Here is a 25,815-nt window from a genome sequence, read left to right on the forward strand (position 1 = left end):
TTTATGAGACACGAGCCCCACACCTTGAAAAACCTCCTCATTATGCAGCTACAGAGATTTTTTTCATCCCTGAGCACACAGTTTCCTGAAAAGCAAAACATTTTGTCCACTGAAAATTCAAATCCCAGGATCTGCTCCATTTCTTCTGTTTCGTCTTTGCCCCCCAGAAACTCTTCAGAAGTTAAACAAATTTCGAACTGAAGCATCCCAAAGTGAGGAGGAAATATTTTGAATCACTAAAACAAGAAAAGTCAGTGTGCAAAAAGTTTTCACTTTGGTAAACTGGCAGTAACAAAGCAGAAAGATTTTTCTTACAAATTGCTACATATCTCTTTTGTTTATAACAAGAAACACCAAAGTTACAGCTCTGGCACACAACTCAATTAATTTAACCACAAACCCTCTATCCTATCCCTAGAATGGCAGCTACTGCAATCTGTAACGGCAGAGAATGGCCGGAAGAGTCTTTCCTGACCTCATTTGTACCCTGTCAGAGATGACAGATAGCTGTAAATGATTTCTAGAATGCTATAGATGTTTACAGGCTGGACAAATCCCTGAGCACGCTGATCTAATTAGACCTGCTTTGAGCAGTGGTTTGCACTAAAGGACCTCTGGTGGTCCCTTCCAACCTGAATTACTCTGTGGTTCTAAAAAAGGAAAGGAGCATAGGCACACACAAAACCGAGGAATCCTGGACACCTGACACGACTATTTGTATATCCTGAGAACCATCAGGATGCTCCGATCTGTTGGCTTGCTTCTGTGCATCAAAAAGGTCTCACGGAAGAACATACTGCCAACTGAACTTATAAGGAAATGTTTCACTTAGGCTATTATTATTGAAAAATAAGAATTTCCATGGAAAAAAAAAAGATATATATATTTTTTAATGAATCTTCTTTCGACAAAAGAAGGGAAGCTTGGTGAGGAAACCTACTCCAGCTAGCTTTATGTCAGGTATTAGCATCTGACAACACACACGCGGGTCTTTGTGTCCTGAAAGATGCTGGGCAGCACGTGCATCATGCTGCCTGGCTGCTCCTGCTGCCTCCTCCACTGTAAACCCTACAATAACAGCGCTTCGCAGCCAAGGCTTCCCTACCACGGTTCAGACTGCATCACGGTAACAGCAGAAGCTGTGACTGAATTTATTCCTCCCCCAGAACTTCTTTGCCTGCTTTCCCTTACCAGGCTGACAGCTGAAAGGCACTGAGCACTCCTGAAGGTTAAACTTGCCTGATTCAGATTGTACGAGGAATGCATAAATCAATACCAGAAACTCCATGAGAGTTGGAGTCCTTTGGCCTCTGCATTTGTATTCACCCACTGGAGTTCACAGCTACACATACAGGACACGTCAGGTTGTACCTTTGTCCAAGACAAGGTGATAGCTGTAGGCTCCACCAGTTTAAGAAATAATTTATTTAAATTACTCTATCTTGCATCCCCTTGGAAATTCAGAGCCCTGTGTATTCACATGCCTTCTCCTGGTGACCAGGCACTTTCCACCAAGGCTCAATTCTGTATCACCTGAGGTCTTCCTCCTCTCTGAATTTCTGCCTCCCCTCAAGCACCTGACCAGGTCAAACCATACCTGCAGATGAATATCCCTCATACTAGTCTCAAAGTCAGCAATATCCAGACTGTTTCCAAGCTACTTACCAAACCCTGACTTCCACTGGTCCCCAGGGACAACTAACACCAGTCTTTGTCTGCTAGTCTGCATGCAACCACCTGGATGCCAGTCCCTGCCCTTGCTTTTACATGGTGAGTACGCTGCCTGAAGTTGCTCTGCTCTCTCCAGTCCCTCTTCTGAGATTCAGTTCTGCAGAGGGTTTGCAAGTTTCCCTCCATTTCCATCCAAGAAACGTTTGTCTGTCAAGGTCATTATCATGTCAGAAAAGTCTTTTCATCTCTCTCACATGCTGGTACTCCCTCCCTAGTGAAGATTTCCTTCCAAGCCTCCTCTGTAGCCCTCACAGACTGCACTATCCCTCTGTTTCTGCTGATCCAGCTCTTTCCATCCCAAGTGTTCCTGCAGCACTGCAGCTGTGTGGCAAACCTTTGTATTCCTGCAGCAAGTGCACAGCTTAGGATTGGTCTAGAATTCTTTGTGTCAACAAATACACACTAAATAACAGTTTGTGTTTTGTCTGTTTCGTGTTTTTGTTTGTTAGTTTGTTTTGGTTGTTTGCTTGTTTTTAATCACCCCTAATGATATATAACATGCCATTAATTACTTGCAGGAGTGAATATCCTTATTGATTTAAAACTTTTTCCTTTTCTTTCAAGTCTGAAATATTCTATCTTCATCTTCTAACTACCGATTCTTACTAATCCTTTGTTTGCTGCATATAAGAGCCTCCTGCTGGCAGGATTCAAAGTTTTGTCATTCATCAATTTATTTATTTATTTATTTATTTTTGGCTAAACTCTTAAGTTTCTTCTTTTGAGGCAAACTGACATGCTAAGCAATCACTCCAGTTCGTCGGGATTCTTGGGAAGACAACCTCTCTGCTTGAGAATGGATGGGAACTCTGGTCTGACCTCCCAGCCTGGGAAGGACTGTAGAAGACTAGTATGTATTAAATTAAGTATAGCAGCTCTCCTGGGCTCCCAGGATGTTTCAAGAACTGAACCTTGGGAATGAGGTACTGGGAGGGCAGTCAGAGCTTCCCTAATGTGTTGGATTCCTGGGCCAGCTAGGCTGAATGTCATTGCCAACAGAGAGCCTGGGAACAAATGCAAGAGAAGCCTCCCTCCCAGCCTGGGCTCTGTGGATGGAGAATAAGAAAAGAACTGAACGCTGTACTCACCCACTTGCGGGGCCTCCCTCTTGGTCTTTTTCCAGCAGGAGGTTCTACCTATATTGAAAGCAATACAAAAAAAGTATTTTCAATTCTCCTATCTGCTGTGCACTGTGACTACACACACTGAACCTGCCCAAAGTGACCTCTGCATAAAGGTTTTGTGAGCCAAACAGCAGAAGGTGACTAAAGCTGAGGATGGAAGACAGTTGAGGAGGAAACACCTGCCAGACTGTGCTGGTTGTGATTATGTTGCAATGGCAAAGGAGAAACTCCAGAAGGAAGCTGCTGAACAGGCAACGACAGCACAGGAAGGCCAGAAAGTGAATTAGGACTAAGACCATGATAACTGTGACAACTAAACAACAGTGGCAACTAAAACTGAACTGAATGAGGGGCAAATTTCATTGCCTATCCTTAATCTAAGAGAGCCCTCCCTGCTTGTCCCTCTAGTAATGCTTGTAGAAGGGACAGCCAGCTTCTCTCTTCCCCCTCATAAAAGCATATAAGCCATTTACTCTCACCATTTGTCCAATTACAGTGCTCGTTTTCTTGCTTCCTTTTGGCCTTCCTCGTGGTTTCTTCACCAGCAATTGTCCCCCAGCTTCCTCCTGAAAAAGAGAAAATTTAGCAGGATGATCCCTAGAATAACTTACTAGGTTGTCTCTGCTTTTCCAGATGCTGAAACAAACTAGAAGATAGGCAGCACTACCACAGCATGCCTTCCCTTCCCTTGCTCCTTACTGCCTGCTAGTATCACAGCACCCTCAGGCAGACTCTTTGGATGATGCACACTTACCCGTGGCTGCTTCTTTGGTCTTCCTCTCTTTCTCTTCAGGCCCTCAGTCAGTGGAGATGAACTAGGGTTCACTGGCCTCTCGTTGCTCATGTTGGTTCTTCCCAGTTTCCAGATGATAATTCAACACGTTATTTTCCCATGGGATGGAAAAGAAAATTTGTCTCCTCTTTCTTTCCCAATCTTGTTACAGATTCTCTTCCACCTGCAAGTCTAGAATGATGAGAAAGAATCAGGTGTGACAGCTTGCTATTGTTTTTGTCAGCTGGGAGAGCTTGGGACCCAGCAGACATCCAGAAGCATAATTATGTTTGATAAACCTTAATGGACCATTCTTTTTCACAGCCTATTCCTCAGCTTTCTGAGGTTCTTAGCTGAAGGAGCTGATTGCTCCAGGTGCATAAGCATGTTGATAACTGCATCCACCTTTCTCTCATTAGCCAGCTTTATCCAAGCTGACAAGATGATGTCTTCAGCTCCCTGAACTCCCCTCTTTAGAGGCTTCCCTTGTCTGAGGAAGAAGGAGGTGGGAGACAAAATGGTGGTAGTGAGTTATAAACACCACAGTCAAGGGTAAAGCTTCAGTTAGAGCTCCTGTATTATCAGATACCAAAGCTAATCCTGAGAACCAAATCCACAGCAAAGAGAGCCTTATACCAGGAGAATATGTACAGGTGAATTTGGCCCTGGAGCTGTCCCTCTAGAGTTTGTTCCCCATCACCAATTGAACAGGCACCATCTGGACCACAGGACTGATGGCCTGACCCTATTTCAGCACACAGCCTCTGGTCCTGCACAAGACTCTCTATTTCCTATAGGGTGGAAGAAGTCACCCAGACATGGATTTTGCTTGGTCCTGAGCACTGGTTTGTCTAACACAAGTTCCGTATGAGCAGGATCACCAGTCCCCATGCTCTATTTAGTGCCTGCTGTGGTTGGAACAAGCCCTGATCTGACTTGTTTGCTCTAAGAAATAACCAAGATCATGAGCTGTTGAGGGTACATAGGAAACCAATGGCTTTCCTTGCTTCTGCTTGAGGTTGCAAGTTCCTCTGGTGCTGCTGCCAGAGAAGGTGGCAGTCTGACTATAAGGCTTTACAGCCTCACATCCCAGAGCAGGAACAGGAGGGAAGAGATCTTGACCAAAAGCTCAGCTGGCACTTTACAGGATGTGGAGTCATTTGTCTTCCTTGCATTTGAAGTAAACCCCAGCCAGTGATTTGCGTACAGCTCCCATTTTGCTGATCTGCTTGGAAAATGCATGTACAACCTCCACCAGACCTTGGGCTTCCCTTCCTTCTTGCACAGAAGGAGGGAGGGCTCAAGAAGGTGTGAGGCACTGAGGGAACTGAGCCTGGCTAGACATGGCTTAGCAGTGCTGGCTAAATTTTCGTCTGTAATTCTTACCACAAAACAAATATCTGAGAACAGTGTGGTTGGGAAAGCAACATCATTGCCTGCTTAGGAAAGCAGCGATATAAACATGAACAACGCATTTCTACCTTCTGTGTGAAGCATGTGTCGACTCCTATCATCTAGAGATTGCAAGTCTAATCTGACTTGCCTGTAGAAGCTCTTCTACTCCCACCTGAGAACCATTTTTGCAGCTGTTTCTTCCACCTGGTTCATTTCTCCTTCCTCACTTTAGCAACATCCTTAAATAGCTCTGTAACAATGCATGGAGCTTTGTCCCATTGGCCTTGAGTGCTGCTGGGTGCCCAAGTCCCTCCAGCAGGCTCCACCTGAGGCGGTAAGGGCATCAAGGTAAGTATGGGCACAGCAACCCCATGTAGAAGAGTGGCTATTTCCAAATTAATGGTGGAGGGCAGGAGCTGCCTTCAGTTCCAGTTCACACACGAGCTAGTGAACCCCTGGAAGTCCTTTTGGGTACGCTGCTGGGACCCAGCTTGTAGAGGCTGCTGCACTCAGCTTTTCTATCAAAACCTCTGATCAGAGGGTGATGGAAAGACCGTAGCTCAGTTCTGAGTTCAGGCTGCATCTGGAGGGTAGACAGTTAGGAAAAAAAACACTTCTTTGTACTTGCAAGCCATGCACAGTTGCCATCAAGTCTCTCAGACGAACATGAAACACTTCTGCAGTCTCTTTCAGAGAGGAGCTGTGCTTTTAGAAACCGCTACTGGAGCTTTGTAGTTTGATCAGATGTTCATGTTACAAAGGTACAACAAACATTCTGCCCCCTGGTCCTACTGTTTTCTGCTTTGCCAGCTTGTGCCAGTCACACCTAGGCCTCAAATGGCCTCGTGCTGGTGCTGGCACCTGGGAGGGAGTCACAGCAGCATGGGGACCCCAGACTGCCCGAGGACCCTCGGCACCTCCTCCCAACGGCAGCTCAGAGGTGGCCCTGGGTGAGGTAGAGCCCAGGGTGCTGTATGGGTGGTTTGATGCCTCCTGAGCACGTCTTCCCCCGCTGTCTGCAGAAAGGGAGCAGACATTGCCATAAAAACAGACAAGCGTGGAAGTGCCGTCCTCGTCAGCAGGCTCAGTGCCTCTTTGAATTCAGGTTGTAATGCTAGCGCATGGAAAAGTTACGCAGGAAACAAACACGTCCTTGGGAAATATCAGATGTGCATTTTGGCCCCCATTTATCCAGGTATTGCCACAGCACGAGGGGCAGGATGAATGATGGGGTATGGCAGGTATCGTCAAAGATAACACACGGAGTTGCATCTGGATGATCTAACAGCGCTGTGCTGATAGGGCACTTAAGTGTTTTGGTTATTTATTTTTCTGTACTGTCTGCTTGGTCGCTTCACACTGCAGAATCTGGAAACATCACTGGCAGAGGCAGCAAGAAACCTTCCAGCCTTTGTGCTATGTTTTAACAAAACATATGCAGTCATGACAGACACCAAAGCCATCGCTCTTAGTGACACAGCCTCTCTCAAGAGTTTGCTCTAACCGAAGCCTGCATTAAATCAAAGTTTTACATGACAATAATCAAGTGGGAGCAACCACTGTGTGCAGAATTATTTGTTCTCCAGGTGCAAAGAAAGTCCATTCTTGCATGATGATCATTTTCTAAACCATGCTAGACTGATGAACTCTGCAATGCCTTTCCTATACCTGGCAAGCCTTCCACAGACTGGACACAAACATATAGAGGCTGCTGGGAAATATCAGTGTCTTTGCATAGGTCTCCCTTCTGTCACCCACCAGGTACACACTTCTTGGAGCCTGGTGCAGAAGGAGAAAAAGGCAAGCAAAACGATCCTAGTATCAGTCCTTTTAGCTTTTGTATGCTTTATGTGACTCAATGTAGAGGAACGTACAAAGGAAAAGCACACACTGCAGTTCTACTTCAAACTTTTCAATGATAACTTTACACATATATATAGATAGATAGATAGATAGATGTGTAAACAAATCAATATTGACTCCCATTGACCAAACACCAAGCATGTTTCTAGGGTCACTGTGCTCACTACTAGAGTGCAGCCAGCAAGGCTGAAATCCATCCTATACACCATCCATGAGGGATGATGTATAAATAAAAAAAAAAATCTAAAAAAAAGCCATCCAAATGTCTGTGTGCCTTAGCTTTCCTTCATGTCAGCTGTGTATGCAGCTTGGAAAATGATGCAGACGTGAAAACATGATGTTGGCAGTATTCAGACCCATAAGCTGTGGAGCCCTCTCCTGAAACGAAGCACCTCATGGCCCAGAAGCATTCCCCGACACCTGGCAGAGGACCAGTGATACTGATTGCCTAATGCTTTGCACCCAACTTACGTGCTAAGTTGTAGGAATCCAGTTTTTCTACCATACCCATGTTCTCAGGAGAGAAAAACTCCTCCTGATGGCAATGCAGTTGTAGACTAACAGAGTACTGAGTAATGTTCCTGAGGGCCTTTTCCCTTTTTACAGACTACAGAGGGAGCTGGCCTGCTGACTTCGACAGGAAAATTAAATGGCAGAGCCCCTTCCCCTTGATTCCTTGGGGATGATAAACTGTTGGCTACGTCCTTGGGAGAAATGCCATATGACACGGGGATGCTTGGGGGTTTTAGTGCGATGCCTCAAGCTGTGTGCATGATTCACAGCACATGCTGCCAGCGAATGAGCGTCTAGCTGCAGTGCCCACATACAAAATACAAAGCTTAAAGCCTTTTTCAAAGCATAATGAGAGTGTGATTATGAGACCCTTCATTGTAGACTTAACACTGCTGCTGTCTCTAAAATAATAGGAAAAACCATCCACAAAGCACGGCTCCCACTTAGTGGCACAGCGCTATTGTTCTGCTGTCACATGTGACAAAGCGAAGGCAGTGTTACTTCACTGACAGCAGCGTGGCCACTCTTTGGTCCCTCTGGTGCAGGAGGGAGGGAAGAATTTGGCCTGAGCCCCGCATCAAGCAGAGGAGGATAACAGACTGTTAGCAAAGACATCTAAAGAAGGGGACTAAGAAGGCAGGGCGGAGAGAAACCTTTCATTCCAATAACCGTAGCAGTAACGATCTGTGCTCGCATTATGAGAAATTACTTTCACCTTCCGAGAAATCAAATGCTCACGTCTTTTCAGATCTCGCAGCAGATCAAGAAATACCACAGCTTGTCATGTTTCTCCATGGACTTTTCTACCAGGCAGGCAGGACAGCCAAGTGCTGCAGCATCTCCCTGGGGAAAGGGCAGTGGCAATAACGCGCTGGCAAGCAAGTCTTATCTGGCAGATTTTTCTGTGGAAATGAGGAACTTCTGGGCTACTAAATCAAGCTTGTGGCAACAGCATGTAACTGTCATAGTTGCATAAATCACATCTAAAACACAAATAACCTCTGTAGGTTATTTCCCTAACTGTTTTGGGTGGCTGGTCTAAGCCTTCTTTGGTCTTATGCTTTAAAGCCCCTATTTTCCATTTTAATGGCCAATTTGTGTCATTTATTCTTGCATCAACAGTCCTTCAGCAGCAGTACTTCTCTCTCCTTCATTTTTAAGCCCACTCAACCAGATGTATTTTCACAGATGAACCAGATCTCCTCCATCTTGAGAGGCTGAACAAGTAAAATCTTCCAGTTTCTCTTCATGTGATTGTTTCTCCTGATAATTTTGGTTGTCATTTTCATCTTTTCCAACCTGAGCTCAACACTTCTGAATATGAAAAGATTCTTACTCAAAAACATTTCCACTGAGGACAGCCTGACTAACTTAACCACTCACCTATCTGAGAAGCATGGGCAGGACAGTTCAGTGGAAGGGAAAAAAAAATCAGCTCCTGTGCAATGTTATTAGCACGAATTTCCAGACTGATTCGACCAGCAAGCCATTCCACCACCTCCTCCAGCATATCTTGACTGCTAAAATATCCAAGACAGAAAGTATTTAAGCTTACAGAGGACAACAAATACAGGAACCATACAGGCTTCCATGCTTCACATCAGTGCTAGAGACCAGCTCAAGGCATGAACGGGAACTTCTGTATTTCTGTCTAGTTACATTTCCGACTTCATTACAGATTTCTCTTTGCAGCCCTAATGAAAGTGCCTTCATGTGTTTCAGTTCCGCACCCACAAAATGGTGCGTGGTTCCCTGCCTGCTAGATATGCTGGCAATGAGGATGAAGGGAAAAACCTGAGTAATGCAGGAAGAGGCCACCCGGTGCCTGTTCTTCTGGGACAGCCAGCAAGCAAGGCAGGTGCTTCCAGCTGGAATAAGAGCTTATGGGCTTAAGACCTATGTACTATGAGACAATATCAGAAGCTTTTTTTCATATTAGAGGCACGCATAGCCACATGAGAAGAGGGTTGTTGATAACCGAGTTTCAGGCAATGATGCAGACATGGACAGTCTCTGTTCCCCATTCCTCAGATCCGAAGTATCCATCCTCAGCACAGTGTCAGCACATTGCAAGAGGGTGTTCGTAAAGAACCTGTGCTTGCTGCAGTGCCTGCCTTCTGTGTCCAGATACTTGAGCCAGATACTACCCTGAGAGGCACCTTGACTGCCCTAATCCATACCACAACAAATCACAGAAATACCACCAAGCTCTGTCGTAGCTAGCCTAAAAAGTCTCATTCCTTCCCCTAAAAAGTGGGGCCTGTGGAGTGAGTCAGGCCACATGTGACACCCTAGCTGCACTGTGGGCCCGTCCGCTCAGTAAGCGCAGCGCAAGCCTTGCCCTGAGGGCTGCCACACGGCTTCGTAGTGGAGGGCCTGGCATCAGCCCTGCCTCAGGGCCATCAGCTTCAAAGCCCTGGCAAGAAACAGGCTTCCCATGGGCATGGCAGGCAGAGCAAGGAGGCAGTTAAACCAGCCCAGAGAGGACACAGCAAGCACAGCTGGGTACCAAGAGCAGACAAGAACAAGTGGCCTGGAGCCTGGGCCTGCCTCTGATCCTGAGCGGGTCACATCATCTTCCCATACTTCCAGCGTGATTCCATAATCTGACAGACAGAAAATGTGAAGTATTAGCGCTTGCCCTCAGCCTGAGGTGGAAGGACCGAGGACCTTCCCATTTGTAGAACAACACCAAGAACCTCCAGCAGGAGGGAGCAGGGCACGGCACTATCGACTCGCTGATGTGCCGTTCAGGAGCACAAGGGAGAGGCTGTCACAACTGCAGAAATACAGCCCAGGATTAGCCACATCCTGCTGAGCACCAAAACAGACCTCCACCCTCTTTCCCCAGGAAACTGAAAGCTCGTGGGACTGATCTGCCCCCAAGATGCAGTTCCCTGCTCTGGGACCCCGGCACAGAGCAGCACCTGAGCATGAGCTGGGGCTCTGCAGAGGTGCTGCACGCTGCTCTCACCCAGTCCCAAACCAGGCAGGTAGGGGATACAGGACCCAGCTTGCTATCTCCATCGAAGGAAACGTACCAAAATCAAGACCTCAAGTCTTGAGGTCAAACCTAAAGCCTTAAATGCACCTACAGCACTTCTCCCAAAGCTATCCAGCTACAGTAACACTTAATGCCTCAGTGCTGATTGTAGATCCCCTAACACTACACACGAGGAACACGTAAAGATGCTGCCTTAGAGAATTTGTCCAAAGCCCCAAATGTTCACTAAAGCATTCTCCTGTCTCTTAAAGTTTCTGTCCAGACCCTAGCACCAAATAATAATAATAATAAAAAAAGCTTCCAAGACATGCAGGGTCAAAACAGTGGAGAAAAACAGCAGTGTTTACAGGGAAGTAGGAAGGTAAGGAGAAAAGCGTGGTTCCTGAAATAAAAATCAAATCACAGTCATGTCTTATTTGAGATAGCATCAAGCCTCACTACTCTGCAGAATTACTATCATGTTCAGTTTGGCTACTGACAGCCAAAAAACACTGTCCACATGCACAAAACCAGGAAATAGCCCTCTGCGTTTCCTGGCAAGGAGAGGCGTTTCGGCAACCCAAAACAGGGATACACGAGGCAAGCAAGTGTCGTGCCTTAACCCACTTTCAAACAAGGTCTCAATTAGCAAGATTATTAATCCCCGTGGCTGAACAAACCCCAGTGTCTTGCAGAGGAGCTCTGCATACACGTTTGAAGCACAGGCTTGCTGATGCGGTAGGAAAGGAACGCGATTACCTGGTGAGAAGTTGGGCAGCGCCACTTGACCCGGCCCCAGCAGACCTAGCAATGAAGACAGGAGAGCAAGACAGAGGTATCCAGGAGTGACACCCCTTCTGCACGGGAGAGAAGCAGCTAACCGAAGCCTCTGCACACATTCATTTCAGGAGCCGTACACCGAGCCGAACGCTATTTATTGCGCTCCCAGTTAGTGATATGGAAAGCAGCGTGAGCACTGCCAGCGCTCTCCTTCTGATGGCAGTCCTGAGCACTGACAGCAAGTGAAACCCAGCGCACTTCAGCCTGCCTGGAATCTCACACTGAACTGGCAAGAACCAAAAAAAAAAAGTCCCAAACCAGAACACTTACAACAGGCAGGCTGTACCACTGCCCCGCTTACTAAAAATAAAACCGGTTTCCGACTGATCTGAATAAAGGGGACAGATCAGTTCACAGCTTTCCCTATTTACAGAGGCTAGCAAGAATCATGCTTGGCTCTGTTTTGTGAAAACAATTGCACGAACAAAACCCACAGAAACAGGTAGCCTCAGGAAGGGTTGTGATGACAAAGTGGTTATTAATGTGAGTGCAAAGTATGCTTGGGTCATTTACTATAAGCCACAAATAAAAATGGAAGCTGACTTCAGCTGAGATTAAGCACATTTAGAAAGGAGATGCTGCATGGCTCCGAGTTCGGTATTCTATACTAATTACACGAACAACCATTAGAGCTGGCAAAAGTCCCCAAAACTATTTAGCAGAGGAGAACACAGACTTTTCATATGACTGACTCAATATCTTTCAGACGCACATATGGGGGTTTTCAGCATATTGCTATTAGCAAAAACAAAGAATTAAAATATCTCAGTCTCTACCTGTATAAAACCCATTAGAGCATCTTAGAGACAAAAGTCTGAGATTCTTTGTGTCAAAGAGTAAATTGCTTATACCGATACACTGACAGTAAAATTAAATAAACTGAAGTGGTTTTGTTTGTTTGTTTGTTTTTCTTCTCAGAGCCACCCATATATTAAAAAAAAAATAAAAATAAAATGACTTGAGTTCCTAAGTAACTTCTGAAAACATAAGGCACCTATATCACTTAACTGTAGTCTGGAAAATATCAGTCTCAACCTTATGGACATGGGAATGCTCATGTCCTGGTTAACAACAGACACAGAGGCCATGGAAATGTGTCCAGTTCTTGGGGCTGCCCCATGCTTCCTACGTGACCTCAGCAAAGTCATCTTCTTTTTGCACTCAATTTTCCACGCAAAGCAGGGATAATACACAAACCAGGTAGCATTTTGCTTAATTAGACAACATTTCTGGGGGGAAGAGATGCAGCTACACAGGTCTTAGGAAAAGTGGCTCAAGACTTCAGTTGTAGCTCCTAGCCATTCATAAAAGCCAAGTCAACACAGATGTTAAGAAAAGCCTTTGATCACACCCTTACAACAATGTTAAATCCAAAAATCAAACTAGTATACATATTCATGTACCTGAAAATTATTTATTTTATACGCTTAAATCTACCCAGAATCTTACTGCATACACACTATTGTATTGTTATTGAAAGATACGTTTTATTTTTAAATTTTAATATTATTTATTTAATATATATATCACTAGAGACAAAGTTGTATGCCTACTGCATGAACGTAGTGCAACCACAAGGACTAGGCCAGAACCTGAATTGTTATCCATTGTATGAAATGAAAAAATCTTTATGTGGCAAGGAAATATAGAACTTGATCCTATAGCACTGCACTAAACCAGAGACAGTTGACCATCCACTTTTAACAGTGCTAAGGAATGTTATTAATATTGTAGCGATTAAATTTCTAGTTAGAAAGTGTCAGAGGACTAAATTGGCACATGCAGTTCTACTTCGTCCTTATTGAGCATATATTGGATGATAGCATCTTTAATTTCATATCCACACTTCATAATTTCATTAGCACTTAAGGCCAAGAGAAACAATTAGATCATTCTGTATATAAATGACTGTCATTTCATCATTACCTTGGCCTGAGTCCAAAACTTTTGTATTTGACTGAAGCATCTCTCCCAGAAAATTATGTCTTCTTGATTTAAAGACAGCATGGGATGGAGAATGTGCCACTACTCTTGGACATGTGTTCCAGTGGTTAATCCCCTTTAAAAAGGATGCCTAATTTACAATTCGATTCCTGTGCTTTCAGATTGCAGGTGCTGGTTCTTATCATACTTTTCTCAGATAAGCACCCAGCCTACCTATTCCCTACCTCCCCTACTCAGCGATACTCCTACACTGTTATCAAGTCCACTCACTATTCTTCCTTCCCCCAAAAAAATTAAATTGAGTGAGCTTCTCAAGTGTCACGTTGTAAAGCTTTCTTTTTCTCTCTTTTTTTTTTTCTTTTCCCTAAAATCATTTTTGTGCCCCTTACCTCAACTTCGAATATTAATACCTTTTGAGAAGGAGGACACCAAAGCAGAACGCCCTCCTTTGGTAGCTGTCTTGACCCCCATTAAACCAGAGGTAAAATTAATTCCCCTTTACCACTTTTGTGGTTTAACAGCCAACGATCATACAAGCCCTTTAAGCAACATAAAGCATGATTTTTTTCTGCAGCATTCCCACCCACTTCACAGGCTGTCCCTTCCACCCAGTTAACATTGCTGTTTCTTTCTACCCTTGTTGGCCAGTTCTTTATTACACTGTGCAACCCTTTTTCAGAAGGCAGAATTATCTGTTTTGACCTGGACTTTTTAGTGGCAATCCTTATCCCATCATTTAACAGCTTTACAAGCAATTAACTGCTGTGTTCACCACTGCCATATGATATGATAGTAGTCGTATATTTTAGGGGCAGGGGAATTAAGATCAGTATTTTAGATATCAGTAGCTAAGTAAGAAGTTGCCAGCAAAACAGTTTCACCACGCGCTGATTCCATCCAGCTAGGTACGTGAGGATCCCATCAAAGCTTCCCCTGGGCAGACGGGCAGATCAGGTCCCTGTTCCCTCCACCCCTGCGTTCAGATCCCGGGGTATCTTCCCCTGGGCAGCCTCAGTGCCAGGAGGTAAGCTTTGAAACACAAAACTGGCGCTCCCTATTTTCAGCGTGCATCAAACAAGCAGAGAGCTGTGCTAAAACAGAGACCTGGATCCTGGTCGCCAGACGCAGCACAGAACTGCGGGGACATTGCCCACCCTGCTTCACCTGGAACTCCTTGTAGGAGCTGCTACAGAGCAGTGCAGCTTCTGGCCGAGGGCTGAGGCATGGTCACGACAGCACCTTCTGAGGAAATTTCTCTTGCAGAGGCCCCATGAAGGAGGAACAAACGTGAGCTGAACCAATCAGCAGAAAAACAGCAGCCACCAAATCTAGAGGACAAGAATCCTTCAAATTCCCTCTCCGTAGAGGTAAAATGAAACGAAACAAAATTAGCAAGGTTTCTACTCTTGAGTGACTTGCTGAGATATGCACGTCCTGAGATGGATTTGTGCATTTGCAGTGACACTTGCCCTACACGAGGGCTAGCTTGTGTCTGTGAGATAGCTCCCAGTTTCCTCTAGGAACCATCCAGATTTCACCACAATGCAGTGCAAGTCTCTGCCTGCCTTCCTATTCCTTATCTTCACTCTTCCAGAAACCAGGCTGGTCACCATGGTATAGCACGATATACAGAGACTAACACCAGCTGTAGATTCATTTGTGTATAATCCTTTTCTGTTAGACAGGTGTATATAAAGAGTTTCATTCACTGCTATCCTGATCTTGTCAGAACCTCTGATGTGCACAAACCTGTATCTTATAAACATAATGAAAACTGGTTTCATAGTAATTGTTCTATATATGCTTATTATTCAGGTTGTATTAATGAATATTTTAAATGGAGATTAGGCTGAGCTGTGATTTCCACAAGATAATAAATAGATTTGCTATGCCCTATTTTATCATTGTAATGGAAGTGTGCCTCATAATGCTATATTTCATAATTCTTTTATATTATGTTCAACAGCAATTCCAACTCTCTGGATGATGCAGGGTTGCAAAATCTGACTTTGAGAAAATTGTGGACTTGCTGGAAAGCCTCCAAAAACCAGAGGCCTAGAAATGAGAGGTGAGAATGAGAAGTGAAGAGAGAGCAGCTCTGCCGCAGGCAAGGAAGGTACAGGTGGAATTAGAAAGAGCTCCCACCTTGCTCTGTACAGCCACATGGAGACATCGTGAAGGATGGCCTGGAGATGGCCTCAAAGGACCTCTGTAAAAATCAACCTTCTACCAGTAGATCACAGAATCATAGGATAGCTTAGTATGAATGAAGACCGGACCACAGTGAGAAAGTAAAGGCTCTATAATTCTAATTTTTGACCAAAGGGAACCAAGAGCATCACCAGAGGGCTCCACAGCAACTGTCTGTATCAGAGGACCACCCCCTGGCTAAGAGGTAGAGTAGAGAGGCTATGTCTGAGGAGCAGACTGGCAGGCATAGCAGTGTCCCAAATCCTGGGGGGCAGGCGTACATATGGAGGGAGATGCATGTTTGTGTGGGAGACAGCTCAGGCCCAAAATTATCCCCTTGGTGCCCATCCCAAGGAGCAACAGAGAACGTTTGAAAGGAACAAGGAAAGTATCTTCATGAATAGATACCTATGGCTACCCAAAGGTGCTTTAATGGCAGTGGAATTTTACTAGTTTTCCAGTTTAAAGGGTTGGATTCCTCTGAGAGAGATGGGATGTAATATGGACAAATCCATCTGCACCGTGACTGAATAAGGGCCAGCCAGAAGATTGCAAGATGCATCTCAGGAGGACTCCCAGAGCGATTGTGTCCTTCTGCCAAGGTTTCCATAGAAAATTATCAGAAAGTTCTCTTGCATGTCCCAGCAAGAGAAGCAGATGTGTGTCCCAGACTATGTCAAGCACATTCACACCAAAGGAGAACAGCAGTGCGCACCATGCTCCCTTCCCTGATTTTGCAGTGTGTATCCTGTACGCTGCTCCAAGACACTTACTGGAGTCCTTCTAGGTCTTAAATGACTGAAAGAAGTTAAAGCTCACAAACACTACTGAATGCCACCCACTTTCTTATGATCAGGCTGAAGTGTTCATGAAGTCAGGATCCTTAGGAAAGCTGTCTGCAAAGAACCAAGGAGCATACTGATGGATTGGCTGCTGAGCCAGTGCCAGGCGCACAGCACAGGGACAGCCTGCAGGCTATGCCCCTGGCAAGGTCCTTGCTGTTGTTTTTTCCTATTCAATCTTACAACAAACAACCGAGCTTCAGAAGGAAGCATTCCCTTCCCCAGAACAGAACCAAAGCAAATTTGCTAGCCACGGGTGTAATATGTAAAGACCTAGAGCTAAAAGGCATCAAGAAGCAATCACTAAAGTGTGAGACCCACTGAGTAAAGCCAGATGACCAGATTAGGAGGATGCCAGGGCAGGGGACTAAGGCTTTAGTCTCAGCATTACAACTGCTGGGTGCAGAACGCATTCTGTACTTGAAGGATGATTACAGTGAGGCCCCACTGTCATAATGGGTGCAAGACAGCACAGCCCTAACTCCCTGAACAGATGGAGAAAGCAACTTGTGCTGTCCATGGCTGAGACACAGCTTGCAGCAGATTGTTTAGAAAGAATTGCAGGGCACTGCGTATTTTCCATGTTTGTCCTGTTTTTACCCTTCATTTCACTCTCCCTCAAGGAAAGGCATGCTAACACATATGACAGAAGGACACATTTTGTCTTACCGATGTCAAAAAGCTACCGAAAGAGAGAAGGGGAGGAAAAAGACAGCAAAATGGAAGTGCCTGAAGGGTTGCTCCTGTTCCTTTAGTAGGAACAACCCGTGTCCTGGGGAGAAATCGGGGATGCTGTTAACCTCGGAGATGCTCTTTACACCTTCCGAGAAGGGCAGGTGGAATTCTCCGTGTTACCACACAGTGGCACTCTCCCCATACATTTCCCAGAGGTAAACTGCATTTCCCCCCACCCCATTAGCGATGTATCCGCGAGTGTAAATGCCACTGAGCAGACGGGGTTCAGAAAGCAGTGGTAACAGAAACACATGCGGCTCGGAATCAGCGGAGATGGTCAAACACCTGCATCGACAAAACAAATATTAGCTGATTACAAGCTGTTAGAAACCAAATACTAGGAAAATTGGATTTTAGAATTGCTGGTAAATCTGCTCGTAGGATTTTATTATATTTTTTTTAAAAAATATGTATTTTTTCTCCACTCCCACCTTCTTCTCTACACACCCTTCCCTTGCATTTCAATTGCCTGGCTTCACCATTTCGAGATCTCAGGCACTTCATGCCACTTCTGTCTTCTGCAACTGTGGCAGCACTACAATAAATGCTGGCAAATCATTTATTCTCCCTGCCTTACCCCAAGGAAGAGCCCCAGAGACTCCCAAACAAACACACACCCACCAAATCAATCACCACTGCTAGTCACACGCGGATTTATTCAAGGTGAGAATGGTGCGTTGGATAGGACTGTGGCAGAAAACTGCACTGGGCAAGGCAGAGTGAGGGAGAAGCAGGGATGAGCTGGAAAAGTGCCCTTCACCCCAGCTTTCCTGATTGGCATTGTTTTTTCTTCTTAATTGGTCCAGGGACAAACACAGGCTTTGATCTTTATGACCTAACCACTGCACGCTCTGCACAGAGACAAGGTGTCAGGGCTGATATTTGTATTGATGCACACAAATGAGATGAATCCTACATGATGTGAAAAATCTTGTTCTGCCCTCCTGCTTGATCTCAGGATGGGGCCATTTGCTACAACACGTGGGAGCCTGTCTGCTCATGATGAAAGCTGTCTACCCAACACTCTCCCCCAACTCTAAGTCATAGATTGTATTTTTGGGTGGCTGGAGATAGCAACTCAGGTGTATTTGTCCTCCAGTAAGGTTGACAACAGCTGAATACCTGTAGCCCAAGCAATGCCCTGATGTTAGCCTTGAGCCCTGCCCTTTCCTGCTTCTACCCTCACTCCCCCATTTACCCAGCCCTTGTGCTCTGCTGACAGCAATGCCAAAGCTGAGTCTGTATGTGACAGTGAATTGCGGCAGTAAGGCATGCAGTACCTTCAAGGTGCAGAGGGAAGAGGGGTCTCCAGAAAGGGTCCTATCAATTTCCAGCTATTTCTGATCAGTCTCCACCTTTGCAGCTGCCAGTTCAGATGAGCTAGGCTAGCTGCCAGCTACCCAAGCAGAAGAATTCCAGATGCCTACAGAGATCAAAAAGATTATCATGTGTGTACGCTATAAACACCAGTGACAGCGATTCAGCTGGGTGAGGGAGCTCTCTCCAGAGCCAAACCTCTGTTTGGAGGCTGGGCTGGAATAGTGACTCCAACAATTATCACATAGGATTTTACCTCGGGTGACTTTGCCTACCCTTTTCAGGAAAGAAGCTTGGGTAGGAGAGCAACATTCCTTAGGAGAGGCAATTCTATTCTATATAAGAAGAATCACTCTAGAACATGTGAGGGAAGCACATTCATGTTAGCTCAGGCTGTGGTTTTCTTTGGAAAATTTTCATTTTGATTGAGATGCAGTGGACAGTCAACCCCAACCCACACACTTCCATCCTTAGTATAGTCTCTCAGTCATGTCTTTCCCAGGCTGAAAACAACTTCTCATTCAGTCCTATACAGAAGCCATTCCAGGAACTCAAAGCCCATCACTTTATATGCACAAGGACTGTTTTTCTCTGCATGCCTCACTTCAGTTATTCACATGAAATTTCATCTGTCATTTTATTGCCAGGTCAGTCAGTCTCAAAGTTCTTTAACAGTTTTTCCACTGCTGACCATTATCTTTGCAGTCTTGAATAACAATTTTATCAGCAAAATTTGAAGCCTACTGTTCATTTCTGACCATGTTCTATGGTACAGATCCAAGCACAGATGCCTGAAACTCCCCTGGAAACATCCTTCCACTCAGGTAACTTTTCTCTCATTTTCACCTACCCTCTGCTTCCAGCCTCTTTGCCAATTACTTATACATCTTGAAACTGTCTCTCCTAGGCAATGCCTGCTCAAGTTCTTGATTTATTAAGGCTTCTGGCAAATAGTTCTTATAGAAATCCAATATCATCTGGATTGACCTTATCTACATACTTTTCAAAGCACTCCAAGAGGTTTGCAGGTCAAACCTCTTGCCTCTACAGAAGGGATGTTGACTTTCCCCAAACGGATTTTATTTATCCTTTTGTTGACTATTTCTATTATACCTTTTACTAGTTTATATACTATATATGCCAAGCTTACAAGCCTTCAGTTTCCTGGATCCTCCCCAAACCATTTTTTGAAGATTGATGTTATATTTACCTACCCTCCATGCTTCAGGTGCCAAGAAATTTTAAGAGAAATGTTACACACTGCCTTTGGCAATTCAGCTATTTCATCCTTGAGTTCCTCAGACCTCAGGTGAAACCTTCCAGTCCTGGCAATTCATTAGCGCTCAAGACTGCTTAAATGTTCCATTCTGGATCCAAATCACAAATCTGTTTTGCCAATATTTTATGTTCTATGACAGAGCAGAGGAACAAGAAGGAGCTCTCAACACCCTCACCAAGCAGCCAGGGGAAAGAGCTCAAGGACAGGAGGCTTATGAGAGCTGGATACAGAGCCACATGCACATCCTCCCACACCAACCCCTCTCACGTAACCTACATGGGAGGGTGGCCTTGTTACAAACATACCAACGATCACTGTGCTCAAGAAGTAACAGTGAAGCTAAATTACACTTCTCCAGTACCAATCCATGCCAAGAGCTCCTGTTCTGACCGTCTTGCACTAGTAACTGCTACATACTCATGATTCAGGAAATGGATATGTTTTCAAGCAGTTTCATTGTCCATCCATTTGACCAAACAGAGCATTTTAAAAGACGTTTAGATGTAGAGCTTAGGGATATGGTTTAGTGGGGACTGTTAGCGTTAGGTCAGAGGTTGGACTCGATGATCTTGAGGTCTCTTCCAACCTAGAAATTCTGTGATTCTGTGATTTTACTAATTGGGTGGTTATCTTGGAACAGATGCACATCACTCAGGTTAACCCATTTAGCCTGATCAAGGACACCTGACCATCAGACAGCAGAGCCCTGGTGGGGTCTTTGCTAACCACCAAACTGGGTTGCTTAGGTGAATGAACACAGGAGCATGTTCCAAAAAAAGAAAAAAAAAAACCAACAGAGGCTGTGTTTGTGAAGCATTCACATTATTAAGGTTTACTTATATGGTTTACTCTGCCATCTGTCCGTGGTGTTCACACAGGCTGCTGGCATTGCCCACCTGCAGGCCTCCTCTCCTGTGTCTGGTGTTGTGCCATCCCTGAGAGAAGGCAACCTCTCATTCTGCAGGTGGTCTCTGCATCCAGCTACTCTATTCCCACACCCCCATAGGCCTTCTTCACCTCCCATCCCTAGCCTCCTTGTATTTTAGGGATTCTCTGCAAACTTTCCTGTCCCTTTTTCACACCAGGGGCTCTGGGAATTCTTCATTCCCCCAAAGGACTCTGTTTGCCCCATTTCTCTCCTCTCTCAACACATGCACTTCACACTTCACACATATTCCCTTTACTACACTTAGTCTAAGTGCACTTCGTTCTCTGCAGTTTCTCACCTGGGCTTTGAAGTTACACCCCCTTGACAAGGAATTGGTATGTCCAGCTTTTTTTTTTTTTTTTTTTTTAAAGTGCCTGGATCACATCTGCATCCTATGCTGAGAAGGCTGAACCTCTTTTCCCTCTCCAACAAAATCCGTAGTTTTCTGTCCAGAAACCAGTCCTGAGCATTAAAGATAATCAGATGCATCCACTGCTGCCTTGTCACAGACAGATAATGCAGAGGCAGGTGCTTCCTTACTCTTTCACCTTGCTTCTTTAATGGCCAGATCAAAAATGCTAACAGTGTTACAGGAATTAAAGTCTCTGGGCTCCCCGAGATGCTCACATTAACTAAGTGCCAGGCTTCTGAGTGATTTCAGTGCTTGGGGTGATACCGAGGCTCACCTCAACTTTGAATTTTGATCCTGGGGTATGGTTTCAATCAAGGTAGAATTCAGGTTCCACATATATCAAAAGCGTTCGTTAAGAACAAAAGGGAGGGGGACTAAAAGAACAAACCTGCAGAAAAATCTGTCTATTTTGAAACATCATCTCAGCTAAAGCAGGGAATGGAGTCTTCAGGATGTTAACCAGGTCTGGACCCTGCTATCTCGTGAAGAAAGCAGAGGTCAAGGCATGAAGCACAAGGATGTCTGTAAGCTCCAAGTGCCTACGAATGAGTGAAATTAAGCAATTCTGGCTTTGGAAAGTCCCGTGCTGGTATCAAGACAATAAAAGAAATCTGCTTAGGAGACTGCTTGAAAGCTGAAGAAAGCAGGCAAACATATCCCTCAAAGCAATCTGTTTTTCTGATAATTATCTCCTGTTCATGGAGTTTCCTCTGGGTTTATTAGGAAGCCGGTAGCATCTGGCTCTTTGGAACCAAGTTCATCTCTTACTCCTGCAGCACTGACTTGGCTAGCCCCCACACCTTCCAGAGCCTGATGCCTCACATTCTGCAGGCTGCCAGGAGATGGGATGGCTTGCTTAACGAAGTAATCTAGCAGGAGAGGCAATCAAAACAGGGAGGGGCAGAGCCGACCTGCCAGGCTGCAGGTGTGCATGTGGGAGCCCATCTAAAACTTCAAACTCTCCTAAAGGAAATCACGTGGAGATCAGGCATGGGATCCATTTGCAGGGGAAGGACTGGCATTCCTTCTCTGGCCCTTCCACACCTCCAGCACCCTGGTGATGTGATCTCCTCCTCCATCTCCCGTTGCCGATCGAGGCCCCCTCCATCCCACCTTCTCCCTCTGTTCCCACCTGTGCCCGCCACAGACCCAAGGCGCAGGCGCTCGCTGCGGCTCCTCATTACTGCTCAGAATTTTCCATTGCCCTCTGCAGCCCTCATGGTTATTATACTCTCATCGCCTGGGCAAGTGAACTCAATCTTCGCTTTTCTGATTTTCTATTGTCTGTTTATTAGATGGACCCTTTGTGAACTCAGCAGTTCACACTCTCCTGTGGTGCCAAGTGTAAAATTAATATTGACTAAAAAATCTGGGCATTTCTTTCTGGCCAGAAAGGAGACATTTCAAATTAATGGGAACGTTACAGCGTTTCACACCCACTGTCATCTTTCTGAAACCTCCAACTCGCAGGGCTCATTTCTAATTGCAGGCATTAACTCTTAATGGGCCTTGTCTGTTCTGGGCAGGAGGGTGCTGCCCTCAGCCAGCCCGGAGCCCACATTCGGGACTTGCTGTGCCCACTCGTGGGCAGCCAGGGAGGCAGCAACGTGTCCAGCAGCTGCCTCGCCATCCTCCAGCTCCTGCAGGCGGCTCCTTTCTGCTAGGCAGCAGCCGAGGCAGGGGAGAGGTGCTGGCTGAAAGCTCTGCCGGTGCCAGAAGCTGTGGCAGCAGCACTGCGATGGGGTAAATGGCCTATTTGGCTTGATCTGAGAACACAAACCTTTTTGCTAAATATCACCAAATATTCCCAAAAGAGACAGAATTAACTGCTGCTAGCTCAGGCATTACAGAGAGGAATCCACTACCAGCCAAGAGTACGCAGTGACTCCTGGTGAGGGGCCCATGCCAAGAAGTCCATTGCTTGGGTGTCACTCTCCAGACCTCGCTCCACTTTCACAGAGAAATGCCAATGTTTTTCAAGGGGCATCACTGCCCCAGCACCACTGCAGAGCTGTCCCAGAGCACAGCAGGGAGCTGCTTCCCTGCCTGATGCCTCCTCTGCACCGTGAGCACCACATCCCCATCCCCCCGAGCCCCAGCACATCCTAACCCACCTTCTCTCAAATCCTGACTGCCCTAAGGTTTTCGAGGTGCTGGCAATCGAGTTTGGGTTTGGTGTATTTCCACAGGAAGTTACGGCTCAGTAATAGATTGGGGGTTTCTACTGATGGATCAAAATCCTCCAAGGAGCTCAAGAAACACAGTCCAGGGAGGAAAAGAGGATTAGTGGGATGCTGAACATGGAGCTGTGATCTCAGGCTAAAGAAATCTTGCTCTTGTATTCCTTGCACACCCTAACCCTTTACAGCCAAGAGCTCTTTGCCAGCCTCTTAAAACACAACATAAAGTAATTGTGCTGGCATAACACCGTCAGCACTAGTACCTTTGTGCACTTGCACAGCAAGTGTAAGGGGGGAAAGCTTAGACTTTATTATCACTTCAGATAGCGTTGGCAACATGAAACGTTTGAGAAACACTGAGCTAACAAACACAACCAGTTCTTTCCTGTTTTTTTGTTTGTTTTTTTTCCCCGCTTTCATACATTGCCCCAGCTCAGACCATTCCTGCTACAGAAGACTCCAGTATCACTGCTTTTACTTTCAAGAGGAAGATAATACCAAATAAATGTTTGTTCTCCAATGAAAATGGACTGAACAAGTGACAGGGTTCAGGAGAAGGAGTCTCTCCTGCTCACATTAACCACATTGTAGACTTCAAACCATATTTTAAATGGAGGAATGGGGAGGAGTGGTGCAGGATTACTGGAGCTACAAGGGAACTGAGGCACAGCGAAGTGCTCGTCACATCACAGGCCAGTGGGTGACCAGGTAAAGAGCTGCCACCTTCAGCCATAGCAGAGAAAACAAAGTTCCTTTTTTTTTTTTTAATTATCATTATTATTTAAAAAGGGACATGTGGTCTCTAATGTTTCACCTGTGAATACTTAAAATAATTGGATCTGGACAGATTAAAGGCAAATGACAGTTGTTCAGATGAATGTAGTGTACTATATGGAGCTACAAAAACTGCCAGAAGTACTTGATTTTCAGATTATACCAGCCGTAAAAAAATATGGATCACAGACTGCTGTCAGGAGAGGACAGCGATAGCTTTCCAAATGTAGTGCCAGATTATGGCAACTCTAAACTGCACCTGATAAGCAGGGCAGTGTATAATGAACCCCTGTGCCCAGCACAGCTGAGCTGCAGATGTACAAGTCCATCTCAAACACAGCCAGAAAGGTTTGCTACTATGCATGTCTACAGAGGATCCTGCCCATCCCTTCCCAGGAAAGTGGAAAATGTCCAAATATCTGATTGGTTCAACCTTACTGTAGTTTCTGGTGTGAGGAAAAGACAGAAGTTACAGCTTTCGAAATCCTCGTCCTATGGCTCACGTGAGGATATATAATGGCAAAGATGCACAGACAGATAAAAACCTTCATACAGTATGAAGAATTGTACTTTGCTCAAGCAAATATTGCAAGTGTCCTTTGAGAAAGGCAGCAGATTTTTCATCTTGAAAGATTTTAAAAATGGAAAAAACAAGTACTCCAAGCTCTCCATCACCTTAAGATAAATCAGCCTAAGGAGCAGATTACTTCTCTTTTGTGGTCCCCTATGACCTAACACATCATAGGGGCAAATTGGTGGAAGCCCAGGTGAGGACAGGCTGGTAGCAGTTTCCCAGAGCACAGTCCTGCTGGTCAGAACAAGTCGTTTGTGCCTGACAAAGATCATTCTTTTGCCCCTTGTCTTTGTACTTCAAGATGCAAGGAAACAGAAGCTTTGAGAAGACAGAATCAGCCCTCATGCTAGAAAACCAAATGTTAATCTTGACATGAAATGTGCGAGTAGTCCCCAGGAATATCAAGCTAAGCACCGGAGTGGGTGATTGCAGGACCAAACTGAAACATGCCTTTCGTATGGAAATACGGCTTTGATAAATAGCTTTTTCTTCTTCACGTGAAGCCAAAAAAAGGTAGGGAGGCCCACAGCTGTGCTTGGTATGACCCTTGCTATTCAATAGTCAGCTGAGACCTGACATGGCTTCATTTGCTGATATTTGGCTCAGTCTTTTATGAAATGGCCACAGTGACAATTGGTTGTGCTGTTTGCCTAGTGAAGATGTAAAGGGTACATTTTACTTAGCAGTTGTTTATGGCTGAGGAAGGTAAACTTCTCCAATAACCATTTAGTAATGATTAAGGCATGTAAGGTTTTAAAGCTCTAGATTACAATAACCTTTAAAAACAAATTGTTTTCCTTTGCATTGCTGCAGGGCAGAGTAAAGGCCGTTAAGGCACCTTAATTGCATTTCCACTCCTAGCATGTTTTTAAATTATGCTTTGACTACAATTCTGAGGTTTCTAATACTTCAGTTGTAAGCATGTACTCTGGGAAGAAAAAAAAATATCAAAATACCTAAAAACCCTGAAACAAAACAAACAAGAAAACAGAAGTGTTTCCTGAAATGAAATGTCAAACAACTGGGGTAAAGACAAAGGGGTTAACATCCACACAGCACAGCAAAGGACACCTCCATATATTGGCTTGGTCCAGTTCAGAAAGTTTTGTGCTTGAGCCCCTCAGCTGTAGGATGCTTTGATGTAATTATCTCCCCTTGGCAATCCTGCTTCCAGGCCTAAAGCAAAGGGCTTTGCCAGCTCAGACACCTCCTCACTGCACAGCGCTGCTGCCGCCACTGTGCACCCTCTCACACCTTTTTCCTAGGAGTAACCCACCTGCCAAATCCGACACCCAAATCTCACAGGTGCAGGTGATGCATGCAGGGACCCAAACGAGGCAGGTGATGGCAGAGGGCTCCTCTGATTTACCACAGAGCTCTTCACACAGCAAGCTTGGGGCAGATCTATTGAGCATAGCC

General features: G+C 45.2%; 1 protein-coding gene across 6 annotated transcripts in view; it reads right to left on the reverse strand.

The window, feature by feature from the left end:
* LOC137862567 (high mobility group protein HMGI-C-like) overlaps positions 1 to 25,815 on the reverse strand; it is a 41,794-nt gene that overhangs the window by 5,533 nt on the left and 10,446 nt on the right. The window contains exons 1-5 of one of the 6 annotated variants that reach the window (XM_068694783.1): positions 19,805 to 19,911; positions 18,213 to 18,355; positions 3,610 to 3,819; positions 3,335 to 3,421; positions 2,820 to 2,867 (exon numbers count right to left, since the gene is read on the reverse strand). In XM_068694783.1, coding sequence (XP_068550884.1) covers positions 2,820 to 2,867; positions 3,335 to 3,421; positions 3,610 to 3,699 — 225 coding nt within the window. In that variant the 5' untranslated portion in view covers positions 3,700 to 3,819; positions 18,213 to 18,355; positions 19,805 to 19,911. Of the gene's footprint in view, positions 1 to 2,819; positions 2,868 to 3,334; positions 3,422 to 3,609; positions 3,820 to 3,926; positions 4,016 to 11,140; positions 11,443 to 18,212; positions 18,356 to 19,804; positions 19,912 to 25,815 lie in introns of those variants that run through there. The other 5 variants (XM_068694781.1, XM_068694780.1, XM_068694786.1 and 2 more) reach the window with 5 other exon arrangements.

This window comes from Anas acuta, chromosome 11 (genome assembly GCF_963932015.1).
Source record: "Anas acuta chromosome 11, bAnaAcu1.1, whole genome shotgun sequence".
Taxonomy (NCBI): Eukaryota; Metazoa; Chordata; class Aves; order Anseriformes; family Anatidae; genus Anas; species Anas acuta.